We start from the raw sequence: 14,279 nt of genomic DNA, 5'->3' as shown, positions 1-14,279 counted from the left end.
TCAATATTTTAACATTTTCTAATTCTACCATTTTATCGGTGAATATTAAAATTATATAATAATAAACTTACCTGACATAATATTTACGAATTTATGAAAATTTAGTAAAAAAATTAAACTTAAAAGCAAATTTAAACCTAGCTCAACTGGTTAAAACAAGTTTATCAGTTCAAATCTCTATCCCACATATTATACTAAAAAAAATTTCCTAGTAAAAAAAAAAGTCAAAATTTCTACCGAACTCCTCAAAAATTTAAAGGAACAATCATAAAATTTTATGACATGGCTGACCTAATTTATTGTTGAAATTTATGTCAATTCACCAAGTATCATGTTAAGTAAACTTATTAGGGCACGTTTGGTAACGTTCCTATTTCTTTATTTTTAATGAAAAAAATGTATTGCATGGTTCAAAAAAAATGGAGAAACAAGAAACAAAATTAGTTATAAAATGCTTAGAATTCTTAAAAAAATTAGAAACAAGAAACAAGAAATGGAAACGTTATCGAACGGATCCTTATTAACCAACTTTTAAATTTCTATACGGTGAAATTAAATCGAAAATTTTAAAACAATAGAGATCAAAGGAAAAAGAAACTCAAAATATTAATGTACTAAAATATATCAGTGCATAACGTTTTAATTTTTTTTTCTATATTTACAAGTATACTATTTTAATTTCTATGTTGTAATATTTTGTTTGGTAAATTTCACTTTCAAGGTATTATGTAGTGTCTCAACAATTCTGCTATTCACAAGATTTTTTTTCGTCCTATTTTGAAAATTTTCGATTGTGGTATCATTAAACTCAAATAGGTATTTTTTTTCAATCATGTCACTATTATCACCATTAAAACTAACATGTGAGGAACCACCGTGGTTAACAAACTCAATCATTTCGAGCATGTTTGGTAACGTTCCCGTTTCTTGTTTCTCGTTTTCAATTTTCTTAAAAAATCTAAGTATTTTACAACTAACTTTGTTTCTTATTTCTCCTATTTTTGGAACATTCCCACAATTATATAGAAATTTTGGGAACAATAAAAACAAGTTTCTATTTGTTCCAAAACATAAATAAAAATATTATTTTATCGTACTTGAATTCTTGGAGGTTGAAACCATATAATACATTTTTCTTCATTAAAAATAAAGAAACATAAACAATAAATATGAACGTTACCAAACGAGCCTTTCATTTCTAGATTCTACGTTCTTTTTGTGATTAATCAAAATGTACAATTAGTGAGAATAAATAAAGTTCGAACTAGCTTGAGTACTTTAAACATAAACAAGACAATAAAAATAAAGGCTAAATATATGTTTTAGTTCTCTAATGTTTGTGTTTTTTTTTTAATTTAGTCTTTATTGTTTAAAAAGTTTCAGTCTAGCTAGTCCCTTAAGTTTTAACATTTTTCATAGTCCCTCGTGGTATTTAGTGAATTGACAGGAATTTAAAGAAGAAAAAAGATCATCAAGATAAGAAAACTTGAAATTTCTACCGATTTTTTTAAAATGGAGGAATTAATTTTCCTTTCTTAGATGATTTTTTTTACTCTCCTAGCCAATTTTAACCGATTTTCTAATTTTTATACCATGCCATGCCAGTTTATATTATCAGTCAAATTTAACATTTATCAACGATAAAAGACTAAATTAAAAAATGATAAAATATAAGGGACTAAATTGAAACTTTTTAAATAATAGGGACCCTATTGAAAAGACACCTGAACTTTAGAAACTAAAATATATATTTAGTCAATAATAAAATATTACAGGGGATAGGATATAACTCAATTGTTCAAATCTCCACCTCTTGTATTTGTAGCTTAAATTATAAGCTAGAAAATAACAAAGAAATATATAAAATCAAATCTCTCTCTCCTTTGAAAGAAAAAGGAAAAAAATTAAATTGAAAATATGATGCTAAATTGCTAATGGATAAAATAAAATAAAAATTCTAAACAAATATCTAAAATAACGAATAAACGTTTCACACCTTCAATAAAATTTATTAATATTAACTTTTTTTCAAGTACAAAACATGTATCCTCCTAATTGGAGATGCATACTAATTATTAATGAACTATGTTTGTTTGACTTATTAATATTAATTCTACGTACACGTTAGTGATATTTTGTTGATATATATTTTTTAATATTTTCAAATTCGTCGATATATAAAGTAACGATTTACTCTTTATATTGATGTCAATTCTATGGCCATATAGAAATGTCATGTTTATAAAACCCTTACCTTATCACCATAAGAAACTAAAGATTTTGCTGTAACATTAACAATCTAACGACTTTGAAGTCGTTCAACCATTTTCGACCCGAACTTTTTCATCAAATGGATATTAAAGTCAACAAAAAGTCTAGAATTTGGATCATGTTATAACAACTATAAACTATATATTAATTCCCAAAAAGTTGTAGAACTATTCAAAGATTAGATAAACATAAGGCAGCCATTGACAAAATTACAAGCAAGGATTTGGATAAACTAAAGAAGATTTAAAGGATTTTGAATCATATGACATGAGCAATCCATCCATGCAAGTCCTCGTTGGAAGGCGTGCCACCAAATTCTCCTGTCATAATCAACGGTCAGGATCACGAGTAAGGAAGTTGAATCCATCGCCATCGTCTATACAAACAAAACTATTTATCTCTCTTCTTCCCACTCCTCTCTCTCTCTCTTTTTGCTTCGCAATTGCAAACTCCGAGGCTCTCTTCGCAATTGCCGCTTAAATTTTCATTCTGGGTTCGTGTTTAAGGTATCCGATTAATCAATCACTATGATCATTTCCGTTTTATTTAATTCTCCCAATTTGCGCTTCGGTCTGATATGTTTATGTTCTGTTCTGGGATTAGGTTCGATTGGCGATTTTTTTAGAGTTTTTCTTGATTTGGGTGTTTGAGATTTCTTGCTCTCTTGGGGATTACTGGTTTTTGCTGCCGATGTTACGATTTCAGTTGTTTTAATTAAAGAGAAGTCTGAAGTCAATTCAGATGGATTCGGAAGATATTTGCTAAGGAGCTAATGTTTAGTCCGAGTTGTTATTATTAATCATAATTGTTCTTGTTGCGTAATTGTTATTGATCCCTCTTGCTGTTCTGTTTGCTTAGTCTTCTGGATGAGCTTAAAAATTCCCAATTTGGGTCTTGATTGACAATTTACAATTTCTGAGCGCTTATTTGCAGGTGGTTTGGTCATTTTTAATTGTTTGTTCTCTTGATTTTCTTGAGTTAAATGCTTTGGATTATAGAAATTATAGGTTTGGGGTCTGACTCTTACCCCTGTTTTCAATGTTTTGTTAGATTAACAGGTACATGTGAAAATTAAGAGCCTTAATAGGTTACAGAAAGTTCAAAGTTTCAGGTCTTCTCATGAGTTTTTTCATTTATTGAACTATACAAGCATTGGAAAACCTTTTTATAGAACTTAAGAAGGTCTATGTAAAGGAATAGGCAACCGTTTTCATTAATCATTGGCCATTTCTGCACGATACGATCCTTTTTCTTTAAATTTAGTATTCTCTGTACTGTAACTACTGCATAATTAAAGAATTTTGATGTGATTTCTTGCTCAACTTTGCTTGTTTCGTCTCCTCTTAACTGTACTGCTTCATTTACTTGCTGGTGATTGTTCTGTTCATGGAGTTTAGCTGCATTTCGACTTTGAAGGTGCATTGTTTTGAATTATGAGTACGCTGGATGCAACCAGAACGGAACTTGGTCTTCTTGTTTTGTATCTGAATAAAGCAGAAGCCAGAGACAAAATATGTAGAGCCATACAATATGGCTCCAAATTCTTGAGTAATGGGGAGCCTGGTACGGCACAAAATGTCGACAAATCTACCAGCTTAGCTCGAAAAGTTTTCCGTCTTTTCAAGGTCTGCCTTTAATTATTTAATTTTCAAGACTGTCCTTTCTTTTCCTTTCTATGAAATTTACTTTTTAGGATATTATTTCTCGATCAGTGTTGATACATTTTCATTGTAATCTCATTTTGGTTCTAATATCTTATAATTCATTTATCTTTTTTTTTTTCCTTTCACTCTATTGGTTTACAGTTTGTCAATGATCTGCACGGACTTATTAGTCCAACTCCTAAAGGAACTCCCCTTCCTCTTATTCTGCTGGGAAAGGTATCAGAGTGATAATCTTCTGTTTTCATGTCAATCATCAGTGGCAGCTTTTATTAAGTTCTACTTGTTCGTTTTTTTTGCAGTCCAAAAATGCATTGTTATCGACTTTTCTTTTCCTCGATCAAATTGTTTGGCTCGGTAGAACGGGAATCTACAAGGTACAACTTGCATTTTTCCCTTTTCAGCACATTGCTATATTTAAGAAATACAACAATTGATAAGTAACTAAGCTTTATATCTTATATGTTATGTCGCAAATAGAATAAGGAACGTTCTGAACGTATTGGAAGGATTTCTTTGTTCTGTTGGTTGGGCGCTTCATTCTGCACAGTGTTGGTGGAGGTATGTTGATTTGACTTACAAGTGATTCAGAACCTTTTAAGTGATTCAGAACCTTTTAGTTAATAAGTAATATTGATGTTCTGGTTTTTTCTACTCTTGTAACCTCAGCTTGGAGAGATTGGAAGGCTATCCGCTACAATGAAGAAGCTGGAGAAGGATCTTAGGGACAGCGATAAACGTCAAGTTTGTAGCCCCCAAGTGTGTAACCAGTTCTCAAATAAATAGAATACTTCGTCACTGATCCTTATTTATATTCTGTAGTATTTACTTCGATACATTTTGTGTGCGTAGGACGAGAAATATCGTGAAAATCTTAAAAAATCAAATGAAAGGTCCCTGGCCCTGATTAAAGCATCCATGGATTTAGTGGTTGCTGTTGGACTACTTCAGTTGGCACCAAAGAAAGTTACGCCACGTGTCACAGGCGCTTTCGGATTCGTTAGTTCTCTGATCTCTTGCTATCAGGTAATGCTTAATTGATAGTTTGTTTTGTTCTTAGGTTTTGTTTGATAAATGATAAAGATCGATAAGCTCGTAAACAAGTTTTCGAGAACTATTTTCTCTAGACTACAAAGATGTACGATAAGATAAACAAATCATATGTAGAATCTTGGAGTTGTTTGGTGAGGGATAATGCAAGGGCATAAACCCTCTCGAGATCCATGGGTCGGTTTTGCATAACACTTGTCAATCTATGTGCAGTTGCTTCCCCCGGCATCAAAACCGAAGGTGTCGTGAAGAAGTAAAGCCAAATCTCACAGGACAGGATGAAAAAGAAAGGTCATTTGAACGAATAACTACTTGAATTCCTTTGCAAAAAATAGAATAACTACTTGAATTTGTGTCTTGGTATATGGTTTTTAGCAGTTTCCAGTCCCCTTAGAATGGGTAGGGTGATCTTGAAATGTCTCTTACGTTGTACGGTTCCTTTAAAATAATATGTGCTGTTAGCTCTTATGCTTCCTTAAATTTCCATTCTTAAGTTATATGCATAGATGTTATTTCTCCCTCCCTCTCTTTAAACAAAGTGACTTTTAGGGAAAGTCTCTCATCATGTCGGGACGTCCGAGATCGACATGGTCGGTTTTTTTATCCTTTTTTTCTCTCTTTCTATTTTTGTCTCCATGACCCATTTGATTCCAACATTTTTCTCTAGAATTGTTTGTTAATGATTTTTAAATAGGGTATAAATTGATTTATCTATAAAAGTTTAGGGTCTTAATTGATTTGTATAGATATTTTTACGTAATAATTTAAAACTTTTGAATCTTCTACGATTATCGTACTCTTAACTCTTGTTATAACTTGCAAAGGGTCGCAGACATGAGCATAGTTCTATTGTTGTTCTCATAAATCAAATCATAGATTGAGGTAAGTTGTTGAAAACAATTTTTTATGTGGCATCAAAATAATTATTGAAAATAATTTTTATGCCATGCACAATAAATATTTTAAAATTAATAAAGAAAATGTCAAGTTAACTAAAATTATTATAGTTATAAAAAAAAAAAGAGTAACGGATTTAACTATTTTACAAAACTCACAAGTTAAATCACAATTTTGAAATGGACAAAAGGTAAACACTTAAAAAAATAGAATGTAATTTACTATATTTTATTTAATGTAATTTACTATATTTTATTTTAACTTTTAGCTTTATTATTTTATTGTGGATAACTTCTATTTTAAACTTTTTCTTTTATTCTTATATGGTATTGATTTTGAATTTCTATTTTAAAATCAAATGTATTGACTTTGATTTCCCTGTACTTTTACTGGTTTCATTTTAATTAGTTCTGCGCTTTCAATTCATAATTCAATTGGTTAAGACACTCTTATTAAAAGAAAAGTAGTTGAATTTCCACCTCACATTTTGTATTAATAAAAAAAGATATAATTTTGGTCCTTTCGTTTTGATTTTGATCTCATTTTTTTTCACCATAATTTTAACACAATATTTCATTACCTAAATATCTTGAAATGTAGCCACAAATTTGTATTAAAGAGTTTTTAATTATATAAAATTTGTGTTAGCATTTTGTAAATAGGGGCGAATTGATCATTTAAGAAAAAAAAGTATAGAGAACGGAAAAAATGTTTTGGAAGTAGAATAACTAAAATAAAACAAAATTGAAAATACATAAACCAAAATCAATGTCCAAAAGTACACAAGGATCAAAATGAACAAAAGTTAAAAATGTAAAAGGACTAAAATATTATATAAACTTAAATTAAAATTAAAAAATTAAAATTTGAAATGTATGGAAAAAGTTTACAAACATGAGAATATATATTTTTTTCTTTTTCTTTTCTTTTTTCCCCTTTTAGAATATTATAAATTAGACAACTATTGTCAATTTAAGAAGAGAAAAATAGAAAGAAAGTGAAATTTTTTAGAGTTTCGTTGCATATTTGTTTGGCCTAAAAATCTCCTTTATATAATATATATATATATATATAAAAGTAGAAGATTGATATTCCAATTGTGAGTAAGCCTAACAATTCAAATAACAGTACAATTCATCTTGAGGTTGTTAAATAAACGACTCATGTTATCAATGTCAATTTGGAATCTCGATCAAGAGTAGTAAATGTTCCCAAATATCATCCAACTATTTCATTTATGGTTAGAACGTAAAGAATATTGTATAAAAAGAAAAAAAAAGAGACAAAACAAAATGAAAAAAAGAAAAAGAAAAATTAAGTTTTCGTATTGTAACCAAATAGGCTCAGGGCATTTTGCAAGCTATCTTCGGTGGTGGTACAGTTGAATAAACCCCAGTTTGTGTTCGTCTTTGAAACTAGAGCCAAAAAAGAGCGTTTCGATTTTGCAAAACGGCAGTTGTGTTTTTCTGTTGATAGTGAATGAAAGAGTGGCGGGTTAGCTATGCTTTTGGTCCGCAAATTTGAGATTCGCCTCATTTCCTACTCTTTATTTCATATAGATGGGTGTGTTTTCCATAACGACAAATAGTGGCGGCTTGGTTGATCGGTGGAGATTTTAACGAGATTTTGTCTCGTGAGAAGAAATGGGAAAAGTCTATTCAAGATACAACTAATTTCACATACATTATTTTTTAATAAATTTGAAAAAAGCACATTTTTATTTAAATCTGTATTATTTTAGAATAAAATAAAAAAACATTATTAAAAAAAATCCTTAGATCCATAACAACTCAGGAGAGATTAAATGTATTTATAAATTACAAATATTAAAATTTTATATAATAATAAAAAAAACTTAATTTTTGTTAGCCCACATATCTAAAAAAAAAGGTTCGAATATTAAATTTTCACTTCAATTAAAGTAAAGTAACACTGTTTCAAAAAATATTTTTTAACCTAATTTTTACTTTTTAATTTCAAAAATTTAATAATGTAACTTTAAATATATTAATACAAACAATGTATTCTTGTTTATTTATTTAATTATTTTCGGCCGTTGATTACTTTGCAACGGTACCGAACAGCTACATTCGCGCGGCCTTCAAAAACTTCCCTCTCTGCTTCCGCAAGAATCTCCGGCGAAACCTTCCTCATCTCCGGCGCCATGGAAGCCGGCGAGGTCAATTTCTCGGCAGGCAAATCCAACAGCCACGAGGAGATATGGGAGTTCAGTAACGCCTTCGACGGTGAACAGCATCGGAGCCGACGGCCGATCTTGATAGGCAAGCATTTCGACATCGAAGCGTACGCGAGCAACTACCAAGGTCGAACCAAGATCCTACGCCTCCTATCCATCGCCGTCCACTGCGGTGGCGACGAACGGCGGCGGACGATGCAACTGGAGCGCTCCGAATAGCCTATGATGCGGCTAAGGAGGGCAAGGATGTCTCGCTCTTCACCAAAATAGTCGAGAAGATTGACGGGAGATTGGGCCCTAACTACGCGATGGATGAAGATTGGTGCCGCTCGGTGAATCGAACGAAGCAGCTGATGGAACAAGGGTTAGACATTCGGTTGCATCAATGCGAGGTGTGAATTAATTAATTAATTTCTCCGTCTAGATTGAATTTCTCTGTTCTTGATCTTCATCGTTTTCTGATAGAAAGATTTCACGAAAGGCATCCTTTCTGCGGAGGGCGCAAGAACTGCGTATAATTATGCGGGAGATTTCTATTACGCCCATGGTGCGATTCTCGAGGCTATTTTACGGTATAAGAGAACCCAATTTTACAACGTGACCAGTAGATCGTACCATGATTTGGGATCGCGTGTGATTATCGTCTTCATTGAGATGGGCAAATTTCCTCTGTTCGCCTCTATTGCTGGAAAAGAACTAACACATTGTGACCCGATTACTGCTGGAAAACTGCGCTGTGCCTTCGGATTGGGTTTGTTGAAGACACAGCGCTTTAGAGATGCTGCTGATAAGGTTTGATTTCTTGTTCATTGCTTTCATGGAGTTTCGAATTTGAATCACTCATTTGTGTGCCATAGGAGTCAAAAGGGAAAACTTCAGTTTACATTCCTTATTGCCTTAATGAGCTTAATTTCTTTCCAATTCCAACTATAAACTTGCATATATGGTAACATTAATGCCCTCCAATAGTTAAAGTTTGTTTCTATAGATATACTTAAAGATTTGTAATTAGTAACTAGCTATGGTGTTCTTGTGGCGAGTCTTGACTGTTCTTGTGGGTATTGATTTTTATGGGTATGGATATTATTTCTTAAATGTTGAAATACAACACTAACTATCTAGAAGCTTCTTGGAAGTTTCTACACATTTCTCTATGAATAATAGTTAGTCTTTCTAGATTGTTGTTGAAGATTGTAAATAAATATCTAAAGAAAATGATCTAGAAATATCTTAGACTTTCCTTTAGGTTCCAAAAGATTTTAGAAATCTTTTGGATAAGAATAGATAAAGAAAGATTTAGAATATGTAAGATTTGAGAGGAGTCTAAAAAGTTTCTTTTGCTTGGGCTCAAAGGATCTTTCTCCTATAAATAAGAGAGATGTCAATGTGAATCAAATGAAAGAGTGAAGAGAGTGAATTAAGTGAAGTGAGTGAAGAAAGAGAGGAAAATTAGAGAGTGTGAGAGAGTCTTCCATCAAGAGTGTCCATATTTCTACTTTCCTAATAAAAGTATATTTTCAACTCACAATCTCTTTCCTTTTGTACTAATTTATTCAACAAGTGGTATCAAAGCTGCGCTAATTAATTCAACATTAAATGGATCGATTCCAGCATTTTGTAGTTATGATTGAACATTTTTGTTCGTTGCTTAATTTTGTGGCTAGATTTGAGTATTCTTATATTTAGATCTCATTATTTTTGGACACAATTTTTATTGAAAAACATTATTTAATTTATTAACTTATTTATGAGCATTTTAATTTCAAGAAGATATTAATTGTACTACCTATTCAAGTTTAAAGTTCATTTTCATACGATTAAAGTTGACCTACTAAACCAAAGTACATAGATAAAAGGTTAGATTATAGTCTTAGTTCTTAGTTCTTATTATTTGGTTGTATTTTGACTTCATCTTTATGTTTTTAAAGAGTTTCGAGTAAAGGAAGAACCGAGTTTGGAGAGTCGGGTTTGTGAAAATTAGAAAGAGTATCAATGTGACTGAAATCTATGCAGTTTCTGAAAATAAGTAGAGAATTGGGAAGCCAGTTTTCAGTAGTGTTGGCTCCTCATGATATTGCAACCTATGGCGGGCTATGTGCACTTGCAACTATGGAACGAACAGAGTTGAAGGCAACAATTTTTCTATCTTTTTCTTATCCTCCAATTACTTTACTTTGCACAAAATTTATCTGATTAAAAGTTTTTCCCACTGGCAGACTTTAGTTTTGGAGAATGATGATTTCCAGTCCTATTTGGGTTCAGTCATTGAAGTTAGAGAGCTCATCTCTGACTTCTACTCAGGGTATAGAGAACATTAACTCCCCTTTCTCGCGCACGGATGTAATTGAAACGTTTTAAAGTTCATGGTTGTAATTTGATCTTTTGTCTTTTTGGCAAGGCGTTTTCGTTCATGCTTCGAGCACCTCAATCATCTCAGAGAATGGCTGCCATTTGACAGATTTTTGTATGACCAATTTGAGACACTATATGATCAAATAAGAAACCGAGCTGTGGTACTCTATGTTCAGCCTTTTGCATCGGTTGATTTGCAGATGATGGCAAATGTCTTCAGCACCACCATTGAAGCTCTTGAGAAGAAGCTTATATCCTTTATAAACACCAACCAAATTAAGGTCTTGGCTCTGGGAAACTCTCATCTCTGCCTCGAAAATTTTGGTCATTCTTTTTCTGATCTTCAAAAATGTTTCTGTGCAGGCGAAAATCGACTCGGCCGATAAAGTTCTATATGCTCGAAAAGATGATTAGAGAAATGCAACTTTTGGAAGGGTTTTGCAAAATTTGAAGGTGATCGTAGCTTAGTTAGAGATACATGGTGTTGTTCAAAGCATTTCGTCATCATGCCTCTGTTCATAGTAGCAGGAGAATATGTCTTCTTGATTTGTTTTAAAATGTTCTTTTAATAAATCTCATTAATTTTTGCACATGATTGCTATGTTCACAACTTAAAGGATACTATTAGAGTTAATAAATTAAATATTTCAATTCTGTTTCATGTATTTGGACAGTCTTGGTTCATTTTGATTTTTGAATTTTCAACTTTTGCCATTGAGCACGTGGGTCTGTGCGGCTAGTTCTTATTCTTCCTTAAATTTCTATTCTGATTATTGAAAACTATATGTTTAGATGTTATTCCCCCTCCCTCTCTTTAAACAAAGTGACTTTTTAGGGAAAGTCTCATCATATCTAGATGTCCGAGATCAACATGGTCGGTTTTTTATCTTCTATTTATTTTCCTTCTATTTTTCTCTCGATGAAACTCGCTACGACCCATTTGATTCCGACATTTTTCTCTACTAGACTTGTTTGTTTATGATTTTTAAATAGGGTATAAATTGATTTATCATGAAAGTTTAGAGATTCGTATGATTAAGGGTAAACTCTTGAATCTTCAACCATTATTGTACTCTAACTTGAAGAGTTGTCAACCAGAGTATAAATCAAATCATAGATCGAATCAACTTATTGAAAACAATTTTTACGCGATATTCCACAGTAATCATTGAACACAATTTTATGCCATGCACAATAAATATTTTAAAACTAATAAAGAAAATGTCAAGTTAACTAAAATTATTATAGTTATCAAAAAAGAAAAGAAAAAAAAAGTAACGGATTTAATTTACTATATTTTATTGTAACTTTTAGCTTTATTCTTTCATATAATTTATTGTGGTACTCAACTTTTATTTTAATTTTTGTTTTGTCATCAAATTTATTTTATGGATTTTGAATTTCTATTTTAAAATCACATGTATTGAGTTTGATGAGAGAGAGGCAAAGGAGATTCGTATAAACGACGTAAAGGTTCCCAGATTTTTAAAGCAGTGGAACAACTCATCCATAATTTCTCTCCTTTTTCTTCATTTTCGTTTGGATCTCATTCGATTTTGATTATAAACTTTTATTAAAAGGTTTCTATTTGCATGAAATTTATGTTAGCATTTTACAAATAAGTATCAAATTGATCACTTTTTTAAAAAAGAATGTTTTTTTTTCTTTAATATCCGTAAGTGTTCCGACTAGTTTATAGATTATATTTCACAAATAGCTTGAGTTTTCAAATTTTTACATACATTTAACACGTCAACAACACCACCGATGAATTTTAAGTCTTTCAACTTTCAAAACGTGTATTGTGGCAATTAACTTCTAGATTTGTTCTATTTTTGTCCGTAAGCTTTCAAAACATGTATAATATTTTAATCTACATTTTTTTTTATCTTTACTTTTATTTTGGATTTAACAAATTACATGACTTTGAGTATGTGTACCATCGTGGGTATATGTATTTAAACCACATGGGTTGAAATTTAAGTATTGGATAAGTTTAGGTGGAAAATAATCTAATGAGGACCAAAATGGTTATTTTTTGAAAGTTTAAGGGCTAAAGTAGACAATAGACATCGTGAAAGTTCACGGACCAATAAACATATAAAAGTTTAAGGATTAAAATAGATATTTGAAAAGTTCAAAAACCAAAATAGAAGAAAGGAAGTTCATGGACTAAAATAGAAACCTAAAACATATAGTTTTTAGGAAAAAATACAGTTTTGGTCCTCAAGGTTTGAGTAGTGTCTATTTGGTCCCTAAGAGATAATAACTAATAAGGAGAGAAGGTGGGAAGAGAGAGAGATTAGCAAGTAAAATGTGCCATGTCATTATGGTCAAAGAGCTCAAGGACCCTTTAGAACAATTTATCAAACTTCAAGAACTAAAAATGCTTATATTGAAATTTTAGGGACCAAATAGATACCTATTCCAAATCTAATCAAAATTGTTCATTTTGAAAGTTCAGAGACCAAGTAGACCTCTACTCCAAACTTCGGAGACGAAAAGAGTTTTTTTTTCCCTAGTTTTTATTACATCAACATAGAAAAGTTAAGCTACCATTACCGAAGCAAACGATGATAGTGAAGAACTCTCTTGTAATTCAAGTGCTAGATCATAATTTTTGTAAACTCAAGAACCAAATAGTCACATAAAGTAAAAGTTGAGAGGCTATAAGTATAGTTTTCTTAAAATTACGCCTTTAAACTTGGAATTATGATCTTACTTTGCAAGCTTAGGCAAGAGGCAATCTTTCCTACCCAAACTTTTTGATATTATCTCCCTGCAGTAGTCCTCTGATAGTTCCCAACTTTCCTCAAAAAACTAGAGATCCTCGACCCAAAGGAGCTGCATTCCAACTTGCAACTTGCAAGTATAGGTATGTGATGATAGGCCAGAAAATCAAGATGTCGGGGAAAATTTGGCTGAAGATCATAGTTGACTAGAAAATAGTATAGACTCATTCCTTGTCTTCTAGCTAGTTTGGCTGCCCATAGAACGCAGTAAAATACCAAAGCTCCGACCTGTCAGTAATGACTGCATCTATGTGACCTTGTGAAAAAGAGCTAAGGCTTACATTCGTTTCACTTTCTCATGGAAGCACCAGTCCTATATTTCCATTACTCGAAACACAAATACGGCAGCCCAAGTTAAGTTTTCTCTTGATTTTCTCCTCCAAATGGTTCTTACATATGGTTTCCATTGGGGTGTTGAACATGGTGTCATAGTGCTCTTGATGTTTAGATATTCTTCAATCCTCGAACATTCCAACTTAGGATTTTCATTGTTCACAGCAGAGATGTTCTACATCCTCCACCGTTTGGTCATCCTGGCTATTAATTCTAAGCATCTGGACTATGTTTGTCGTCTCAACAAGACATTTTATGTTTTAAAAGAAAGTTCAAGGGCGTGGTTCTTAAAATTCAATTCATGTCTTGCTGATTGAGGATTTACTTCAGCTAAGTCAGATATCTCCATGTTTTTCTTGCGCACCTCATCTATTGTTTTGATCATTCTTGTTTATGTGGATGACATCATTGTAACAGGTAGTGACACTTCCTTACTTAACTACTTGATTTCTAGCTTGAACACTTGCTTCTTACTTAAGGATCTTGGTGCTTTATCATACTTTCTTGGCATTTATATCCCCTTATTACGTGATGGTTTACATTGAAACGAGCTGAGATGTACGACAATACGCCAATTACTACTCCGATGGTTTTTGGAACAACTTTGTCTCTCTATGATGGTGAGCCTTTGCCCAATCTTAGTGAATATAGGAGCATTGTGAAAGCTTTATAGTACTGTACCATCACTCACCTGATTTATCATTTGCAGTCAATAAGGCATGTAGA

At 31.9% G+C, this 14,279-nt stretch overlaps 2 protein-coding genes across 9 annotated transcripts; both read left to right on the top strand.

Annotated features, from left to right (window-relative positions):
- The first annotated feature begins 2,616 nt into the window (after positions 1 to 2,616).
- On the top strand, positions 2,617 to 5,448 carry LOC111023091 (peroxisomal membrane protein 11C). Of its 4 annotated transcripts, none has more exons than XM_022300438.2 (8): positions 2,617 to 2,777; positions 3,688 to 3,896; positions 4,077 to 4,151; positions 4,235 to 4,309; positions 4,413 to 4,493; positions 4,602 to 4,691; positions 4,785 to 4,958; positions 5,196 to 5,448. In XM_022300438.2, exons 2-8 carry the CDS (start codon positions 3,705 to 3,707, stop codon positions 5,229 to 5,231), a joined length of 723 nt encoding a protein of 240 aa, XP_022156130.1. In that variant the 5' UTR covers positions 2,617 to 2,777; positions 3,688 to 3,704; the 3' UTR covers positions 5,232 to 5,448. The 4 variants fall into 4 exon arrangements, with proteins under 4 accessions (XP_022156130.1, XP_022156131.1, XP_022156132.1 ...); XM_022300439.2 differs by having other exon boundaries at positions 2,621 to 2,777; positions 3,669 to 3,896; XM_022300440.2 differs by having other exon boundaries at positions 2,629 to 2,777; positions 3,664 to 3,896.
- A 2,492-nt stretch (positions 5,449 to 7,940) lies between these two features.
- Positions 7,941 to 11,091, top strand: LOC111023093 (COP9 signalosome complex subunit 1). Of its 5 annotated transcripts, XR_015792156.1 has the most exons (7): positions 7,941 to 8,468; positions 8,542 to 8,868; positions 10,090 to 10,206; positions 10,293 to 10,378; positions 10,475 to 10,540; positions 10,629 to 10,709; positions 10,792 to 10,850. XR_015792156.1 is itself a non-coding variant. In XM_088126373.1 (6 exons), the coding sequence occupies exons 1-6, from the start codon at positions 8,462 to 8,464 to the stop codon at positions 10,840 to 10,842; spliced, it is 807 nt and encodes a 268-aa protein (XP_087982499.1). In that variant the 5' UTR covers positions 7,941 to 8,461; the 3' UTR covers positions 10,843 to 11,091. The 5 variants fall into 5 exon arrangements, 4 of the variants coding, with proteins under 4 accessions (XP_087982499.1, XP_087982498.1, XP_087982497.1 ...); XM_088126373.1 differs by having other exon boundaries at positions 8,558 to 8,868; positions 10,475 to 10,709; positions 10,792 to 11,091; XM_088126372.1 differs by having other exon boundaries at positions 8,546 to 8,868; positions 10,475 to 10,709; positions 10,792 to 11,091.
- Positions 11,092 to 14,279: the final 3,188 nt, after the last annotated feature.

Source organism: Momordica charantia (genome assembly GCF_013281855.1).
Source record: "Momordica charantia cultivar OHB3-1 chromosome 7 unlocalized genomic scaffold, Mcharantia_2.0 BLBB01000007.1, whole genome shotgun sequence".
In the NCBI taxonomy this organism is placed as follows: domain Eukaryota; kingdom Viridiplantae; phylum Streptophyta; class Magnoliopsida; order Cucurbitales; family Cucurbitaceae; genus Momordica; species Momordica charantia.
This window is presented reverse-complemented; position numbering and strand designations above follow the sequence as displayed.

Coding starts and splice junctions, on each gene's coding strand:
- LOC111023091 (XM_022300438.2), top strand. CDS start 3,705: ATGAGTACGCTGGATGCAACCAGAACGGAACTTGGTCTTCTTGTTTTG. Junction 4,310..4,412: donor GTAGAACGGGAATCTACAAG/GTACAACTTGCA, acceptor TGTCGCAAATAG/AATAAGGAACGTTCTGAACG. Junction 4,494..4,601: donor TCTGCACAGTGTTGGTGGAG/GTATGTTGATTT, acceptor TTGTAACCTCAG/CTTGGAGAGATTGGAAGGCT.
- LOC111023093 (XM_088126371.1), top strand. CDS start 8,385: ATGGATGAAGATTGGTGCCGCTCGGTGAATCGAACGAAGCAGCTGATG. Junction 8,469..8,541: donor TTCGGTTGCATCAATGCGAG/GTGTGAATTAAT, acceptor GTTTTCTGATAG/AAAGATTTCACGAAAGGCAT. Junction 8,869..10,089: donor TTAGAGATGCTGCTGATAAG/GTTTGATTTCTT, acceptor AAATCTATGCAG/TTTCTGAAAATAAGTAGAGA.